Source organism: Puntigrus tetrazona, chromosome 1 (assembly GCF_018831695.1).
Source record: "Puntigrus tetrazona isolate hp1 chromosome 1, ASM1883169v1, whole genome shotgun sequence".
Taxonomy (NCBI): domain Eukaryota; kingdom Metazoa; phylum Chordata; class Actinopteri; order Cypriniformes; family Cyprinidae; genus Puntigrus; species Puntigrus tetrazona.
The window spans coordinates 21,807,423-21,815,666 of record NC_056699.1 but is presented as its reverse complement, the minus strand read 5'-3'; the positions used below and the strand labels follow the sequence as shown (position 1 = coordinate 21,815,666).

Below are 8,244 nucleotides of genomic sequence, written 5' to 3'. Positions count from 1 at the left end.
TTCCCACAACCACCCCTGTAACTTCAACAACTGATGAATCAACCACAATTCTGTTAGACACCAAAACAACAATTGATTTTACCACAGTTTCGGTTTCCACAAGCACCCAGCCAACATTCTCAACTATAGCACCAACATCAATGACATCTGATGAAGCAATAACAGCTATGCCAGACACCACAAGAAGCATTGAAACAACAACAACTTTGACTTTCCCAATCACCCCTCAACAATCTTTAAGTACTGCATCATTATCAACAGCAGCAACAACAACTAATACAGAAACCACAACATCTAATGATTTCATAACCACCTATCTAACATCAACAACTGATGCATCAACATTAACTCTGCTTGACAAAATAACAACTACTAATACAACAACAACTGCTGATTTCACAAACACCCAATCAACATCCTCAACTGTAGAACCAGCATCAACAACTGATGCAGGAAGCACAACTCTACCTGACACAACAAACACTACTGGTGCAACAATACCTTTGACTTCCACAACCGCCTATCCAACATCTTCAGCTTTAGTAGCAGCATTAACAACTGATGGATCAACTACAACTGTGCGTGACACAAGTACTGTTGCAACAACCAATTTGAATAACACAACCACCCCTCAATCATCCTCAACTATGGGTCCAGCATCAACAATTGATGCAGCAGTAAAACCCCTTTCTGACATGACAACACAAATTGATGCAACATTAACAACAAAAAATACTGATGCAATAACAACTTTGGATTCCACAGCCACCACTCTAACATCAACAACTGATGCAACAACCACCATGCCTGATATCAAAACAACTACTGATGCAACAACTAATTTAGCTTATTCAACAAGCCCTCCAACATCATCAATAATTAAACCAGCATCAACAACTGATGAAGAAACCACAATTCTTTCTGCCACTACAATAACTGCTGATGCAACAATAGCTTCAGCTTCCACAACCACCCCTCCCTCATCGTCAGCTACATCACCAATTTTAACAACTGAAACAAATTTGCCTAGTACTACAGCTCCTCTAACAGTCTTAGGTATAGCAGCAATATCAACAACTGATGCAACAGCCACAACCTGGGTTGGCACCACAAAAATGATTAATACCTCAACATCTTTGGTTGCCACAACCACCCCTCCAACATTCTTAAATGTACCATCAACATCGACAACTGATGCAGGAAGCACATCTATGCCTGCCAACACAACAACTATTGATGCAACAACTTTGGCCACAGCATCAACTCCTTGGACATTGCCAACTGTGCCATCAACATCCATATCAATTGATGAAACCAAAACTATCCTTGACATTACAACAACTACTGATGCAACAGCAGCTTTGGCCTCCACGCCCACCCATTCAATGTTCTCAACTGTGGTAACAACATCAGCAACAACAGATGCAGGAACCACAAGTATGCCTGGCACCACAACTTCTACTGATGGGACAATGACTATGGCTGCCAAAACCACCCGTACAACATCCACAACATATAATATAGCAGCAACAACTGATATATTAACCATAAATATCTCTGAAGCCACAACAGTTTTGGGTGGCTCTAGCACCCCTTCAGCATCCTCAGTTGTAGCACCAACATTGACAACTGGGTCAGAAACCACACCTATGCCTGATAACACCATATCACTTCCAAAAGCAACTACTGCTGCAACACCAACAATTTTGGCTACTACAAGCACCATTCCAACACCCTCAACTTTAGCACCAACAATGGCAACTGCTGCAGTAACTACAACTATGCATAAAGCCACAACAACAAGTGATTCAAGAATGACAACTATGTCTGAAGCAACAGTAATTACAAAAACTAGTCATGAAACAACAACTTTGGCTACCACTAGCACCCCTAAAGAGTTCTCATCTGATACAGCAACCACTGGAATGCCCAACGCCACATCACCTATTGTTGCAAATACAACAACTCTGACTGCCACAACCACCCATCCCACTTCCTCTGTAATAAGACCAGTGTTGACAACTGATATAGCATCCACAACTATTGGTGAGACAACTGTGACTGTCATTTCCACAACAAAAAATCAACCATCAAATACTGATGTGGGGGAGACAACAACAATTCTACCTGGAACTATTGGTGAGACAACTTTAAATTTGGCTCCCACAATCATAACATCAACACCAACCAGTACAAGCCATTCTGTATTTACAGCTATGCCTGACACAACACTTCCAACTATAGCTGTTATTGACACAACTAAATCTTCTGAAACTACATTGACCACAAACCATTTAACAAACACTGTTGTAACTACAACACTTCCAGGAACAAACAATCTTACAACTATTACTGTGGCTGAAACCACAACAGCTCTTTCCAGTACAGCTACGGACGAGACAATAACAACTTTTTCCATATCCCCGAAATCCATAAATGTAGCACAGACTTTGACTGCTACAGCCACCCCTTCAACATCTTCAAATATAGAACCAAACTCAACAACTGTTGCAGCAACCAAAATTATGTCTGACACCACCACGTATGTAGCAACAAATTTGGCTAACAAGACATCAGCAACAAATGGTGCATCAGCTACAAGTATGCCTGATGCCACAACAACAACAACTTCCAATGCAACAAGAACTGTTGCTTCCGCAACCACCCCTCCAATATCCTCAATAACAGCACCCGAGTCAATAACTAATACAACAACCACAACTATGCCTTACTTCACAACAACTGTTGATGCAACTACAACTTTGGTTTCCTCACCAACAAACAATCCTTCAACAACTACAACGGCTGAAACCACAACAATCCTAACAGTTACAGCTACTGTTGAAACAGCTACAACTTTGCCCACCCATCCAACATTCTCAAATACTGCACCCTTTTCAACAGCTGATATAGCATCTACAACAACCGCAGTAGCCCCATCAACATTTTCAACTCATCTAGAAACTACAACTCTGCCTGAAACTAATACAAGTATTGGTGTAAAAAGTACAATCTTGACCCCGGCAAGCATCACAAACCCTTCAACATTGGTGGAGGAGTCAATAACAACATCATCCATGAAAATACCTCCAACAACCACAATGTCTGAGATGACAATTACTACAAGCTTACCTCTAATGAACATAACTGGTTCAGCACTGGTTACAAGCAAACTGCTGTTCAACTCCTCATCTCCAGTTCCCAGTGAAACTAAGGCCCTCAGTGTTATCAACACTCTTCTGAAATCCAGAGATTCGCTGCTCTACAATTCAGTGCAGGTGCTAAATGTCACCTATGAAAGTAAGTTTTATTTTTCTGAGCTGAAAAGCTTTTGAAAAATGAATGTGCTGACTACAATGTGAACATGAAGCCAAAACATATATTTCATATATTTCCCTTCAAACAGATATCTCAGAGACCTCCTATGCAATCATCTTTACATTTAACCTGATTAACATTAGTATACCAGAGGACCCTGAGCTAAAGAACAGCACCTATCAGCACTTGCAGAATGTTATTAATAATGTGGTAAGCATTAAAATATATATTATGTGTGTGTGTGTGTGTGTGTGTGTGTGTGTGTGTGTGTGTATATATATATATATATATATATATATATATATATATATATATATATATATATATATATATACGTGTGATAAATGTGTCTTGATATCACTCTGCAGTTGAACACACTTCTGAATGAACCTGGCAATGAGGTTCTTGAAGCCAAGTCCTCTACATTCACGTAAGATGACTTAATTTCTTAATCATGTACATTCATATTGTTAATTCACTGTAACATTTTTGCATTTTAAAATAATCAAACCTGAAAAGATTTAAAGGTTTTGACTATATTGACAGATGCTCCTTTAAAATATCCTCCAACTGCATCTAATATGCAATCTTACTTCGATTTCAGATTCAATTGATTACGCATATTTTTTTCTTACATATACAGCCATATTTTTTTCCATTTTCTTCTAGATGCACAGAAAACCTCATTAAGGGCAGTATGGAATATATCTTCAATAACAACAATCAACCCATCATTTTCATAAAGGAGCTTAATTTACAGAGCAGTATGTCAATTCAAATTATATAAATATGCATTATATAAAACAATATGTAAATTATGACTGTTCATGCCATTTTCACTGTATTATTGTTAATGTGTTTTTCATCCAGTAATCAATTTTGTTTTACAGGCGTAATAACAACAACCCTTGCAACACCAGACATATCTGAAACTTTGTACGAAAATTCATTCATTCTATTCTTAGTCTTATTCAAAGGCGATTGATTACATTTTCTGTCTGTACTGTAGATAATTTTTGTTGAAATGTTCTTTTTCAGGATCGAGAGGGTGTTATTTTACATCAGGGTAATTTTTATTACATGGGGCCCCCTACCAAGTGAGAGTGAAGTTCAAAATTTAGTCAAATCACTTCTGATCCCAAGTCTCAGAGTTGACACAGCACAAACCCTAAGTGACCCTGTGAGCTATGTGAATGTCACCTATGAGAGTAAGTTGTTCTCTTTTAGATGATTTCTTTTTAGATTTGCTTGTTGGGAATATAACCTTGTAGTTAACCTAATATCAAAAATTTGGTAACAGGGTTTAATTGATAATAAAGTTTTTTTACAACTATTTGAATAGTTCATGACGATATTCTTAAAATGTTAATAAAATGTACATCTTTTGTCTACCTTTTTAATTATCGCTGGCTGGTTGATATCTCTCTCTCACACTATAAGCATGAGGATACACTTATTTGTATAATCAACTAATTAATGTTACATTCTGTGTTCTTATTAAGAAATTGCTGATAATTCATATGCCCTCAAATTTGGATTTGAGATCAAGAGTCTATCCATGGCAGAAAAGCTTGAAGTTAGGGATGCCAATTACATGTTCATTCAAAACTCCATAAAAAGAAAGGTGGGTTTGAGGCTGTTTTAGAGAGAAATGTAAACATCAACCTTAAAATAATATTATAAAATGATTAATCTGTGTTTATTGATCAATTCCGTAGCTGAACCAGATCCTAAGTGACTCTGACACATCTATTGAGTTCAACAAAGCCAGTTTCATGTATGTAATGATTATTTGTTTTATACTTTAATCAGAGCAATAATGTGAGTTCAAGTGAGTTTAGAAAATCTGTTTTATATTCTCTCAGAAACAATTCCAGGGAGGTAATTGCAACTGTGGATTATATTTTCCGACAACAAGACATCAAATCACCCAGTGGCTTTCTCCAAGAACTTCTCAAAGTTATGAATAGTATGTGTTCTTTTCATATTATAGAGATCAATTAATTCAATATATGACACTGTAAAACTATGAGCTACTATTTCATGTTTTAAATATCCTTAAATATATTTTTTTTCACTGCAGTCCCAACAACTCCAGCTCCAACTGTGAATAACCCAACTCAGAAACCTGTAGAAATACCAGATGTGTAAGTATACAATTTAAGAATAAATTGTATTTTGTAAAAGGTAACCAACCCTTAACATTAGTTACCATATTTTTCAGGATTGGGAAGGTGATTATCTATATTCAGCTCATATTTATCACACGGGGCCCTATACCAAGTGAGGCGAAAGTCTTAGAGTTGGCTACAAATCTGCTGGCCGTACGTTTCAGAACTAAACGAGAACTAAGGGCACAAACCTTGAGTACCCCTGTGAGCTTTGTGAATGTCTCCTACACAAGTGAGTTTTCTCTTCACTGTCCAGTCACCAGTAAACACATTTCAGGAAAAGATATATGCATACAGTGTCAGCTAATATGCATCATTATTATTACTTTGTGTATTTTTTTAAAGAACTTTCTGATACGTCATATGCCCTGGATTTTGGATTTGAAATCAGCAATGTTACCATGTCTGAGAAACTTGAACTCAGGGATACCACATATAAATTAATCCAGGACTCTATAAATAAATTGGTGAGTGTGATATTATTTGTATGCCCATATTTTTAATAAGCTTATACAACAATTATTTATTAATTGTTTTTGTTGCTGATCTGTTTAGCTGAATGAGATCCTAAATGAGCCCACTGCCACACCATTTGAGTTCAAAGATGTCAATTTCACGTAAGATTTACTGTTTTATTAGACACAGAAATGTCCATTGATTCTAAGACATCTACTTTAAATGGGCCAAAAATATGAAGGGTTAATTTGCATCAATGTGCACTTTCATTTCTCCACAGGGGTAACTCCACTACTATTCAGGCGAATGTACACTATGTATTCTCAGAAAGTGACATCCAGAAACCAAGTGCCTTTCTCTATGCACTTATTGTGGTAAATAATGGTATGTTGTTCTGCACATGTTGCACATATTTTACTATTATTCGTTTTATAAATATTTAATTTTTTGGCATTATTTTTACATCTTTCTTACATTATTTTACACCTTGTCATCTACAGAACCTATTGCCACAACTACGCCTGCAGCAACAACAACAACAACAACCACCTTTTACTACACAGTGCTAAGCACTACAATCACAAATAACAGCACTAGTGCTGCATGGGTTGTTGCCATCATTGTGCCCTGTGCTATTGCCATCTTCCTCATACCTTGCTGGATTCTCCTGTGTGTAAGTTGCATGAATATTTTAGATCAAATTTGCATATTATAATTGAAGTAGTTAGTAATAACATATATATTATGCATTTAATAAAAATAATTTACCCAAAACCTATGAATGTCACAAATGTTAATTCCAGTCAGTCTAATTAGACTCTCTCTCTGTCCTTAGTGTTTGCTTTGTGGTTGCTGTACAGCAATAAGAAGACGGTGGTCCAGAAGACGGTCATATAATGTACAATACACTACTCGAAACAGCCTTTTCTAGAGAACTTGAGACACACAAATTTTTATCACACTAATGACCTCTTATATTAATCATCCAAATTATGATGGTGGTACTTTAAAGTTTACATTTAACTTTCCATAATGATTATGCTGTCTTAGAGCTTTATAATAATAATATACTATTTATCTTGAGCCTGTATTGCTGGACAGACAGGATCTTAAATTGTGATTAATGTATTTATTTTCAGAATTGTCTAATGAATGATTTTTTTTTTAGTATTTCTGTAATGTTTGCAATATTTACATGTTATTATATTTTTGCTATTTCCAAAAAATTAATTTATTTAATATTGCACATTTAATTTTAATGGGCAATGTCTTTAACGCTTATTCACACTTTATGCACTTTAGATCCATGTAAACAAAAAAAGAAAAATCTGCCTATATGATCTTTTTGAATCACAAAAATGTTATTACATTTAAGACCAAATGTGTAAATATAACCAAATGACTATCGATGATCTAACAGAAATCTGTGTGACACCTTGTATACTATGATATAAATAAAATTACACAATATTTATTTTGAATGTTGTAAGTAACTTTCCACCCTTTGAAACAACAAGAGGTCGAATAAATAATGGTAGTATTTTCAGTTTAGGATCACCAAAAAGACAAAATTCTCCTGACTATGAGTTCCTTCTGACCTAAAACTAGTTGACACTGTAATAAAAAGATTCCGATACCACCTGAGAATGCACAAAGCAATATAGACTATATAATAATATTAATATTAATAACATAATATCACTTTAGCTATTCATGTATGGGAAGGATATTGGATCAACTGATATAAATTTGAATTCCCATACCTCCAATTAATATATCATAAAATAATTATTATTTGTATTTATAATAACAACAATAGTCTACTGAATTTAACAAATTTGAATTCATTTTTGTCAATTTCAGTAGATTATTATTATTATTATTATTTTAGATAAAAACAAAACAAGCAATAGGTTTTGAAATGCTTCTTGAAAAAGTCGGTTAAGATTATGTATGTCATAATTATGTTACCTAATGATGGCGCCACTTTCATGTACTTCCTATCATACCAAGGCCTTTTTTGGTTTTATACAAAGGCAGTTGGCGCTCTCTTGCGGCTAGTGGGTTGTAAGGAAAATATACCTGTACATTAAAATTTTCACAAATAAATGTGTTAATCAGTATTATAAATAATTTAGATTTAAAAGAAACCATATTAAATGTCCAAATAATTTGGTCAGCAGTGTAACAAGCGTAATAAGCGTAATAATTTTTTATTTTTTTTTAATGAACAATTAAGCTAGACAGCGCCGTGAAATATATTTGTACTGTATATGCATTCAGGCTCATAAAAGTTTTA

The 8,244-nt window shown here is 35.1% G+C and overlaps 1 protein-coding gene across 1 annotated transcript; it reads left to right on the top strand.

Annotated features, from left to right (window-relative positions):
* The first annotated feature begins 3,077 nt into the window (after positions 1 to 3,077).
* Positions 3,078 to 6,876, top strand: LOC122348917. Its single transcript, XM_043244807.1, has 14 exons — positions 3,078 to 3,300; positions 3,407 to 3,528; positions 3,687 to 3,748; positions 4,357 to 4,526; positions 4,821 to 4,942; positions 5,037 to 5,095; positions 5,184 to 5,287; positions 5,402 to 5,465; positions 5,543 to 5,721; positions 5,835 to 5,956; positions 6,045 to 6,106; positions 6,226 to 6,293; positions 6,446 to 6,618; positions 6,781 to 6,876. The coding sequence occupies exons 1-14, from the start codon at positions 3,078 to 3,080 to the stop codon at positions 6,874 to 6,876; spliced, it is 1,626 nt and encodes a 541-aa protein (XP_043100742.1).
* Positions 6,877 to 8,244: the final 1,368 nt, after the last annotated feature.

Excerpts from the sequence above, each read along its gene's own strand:
- LOC122348917 (XM_043244807.1), top strand. The coding sequence starts at position 3,078 with ATGAAAATACCTCCAACAACCACAATGTCTGAGATGACAATTACTACA. Across the intron at positions 4,527-4,820 it reads TGTGAATGTCACCTATGAGA|AAATTGCTGATAATTCATAT; the intron begins GTAAGTTGTTCT and ends GTTCTTATTAAG. Across the intron at positions 6,294-6,445 it reads AAGTGACATCCAGAAACCAA|AACCTATTGCCACAACTACG; the intron begins GTGCCTTTCTCT and ends TGTCATCTACAG.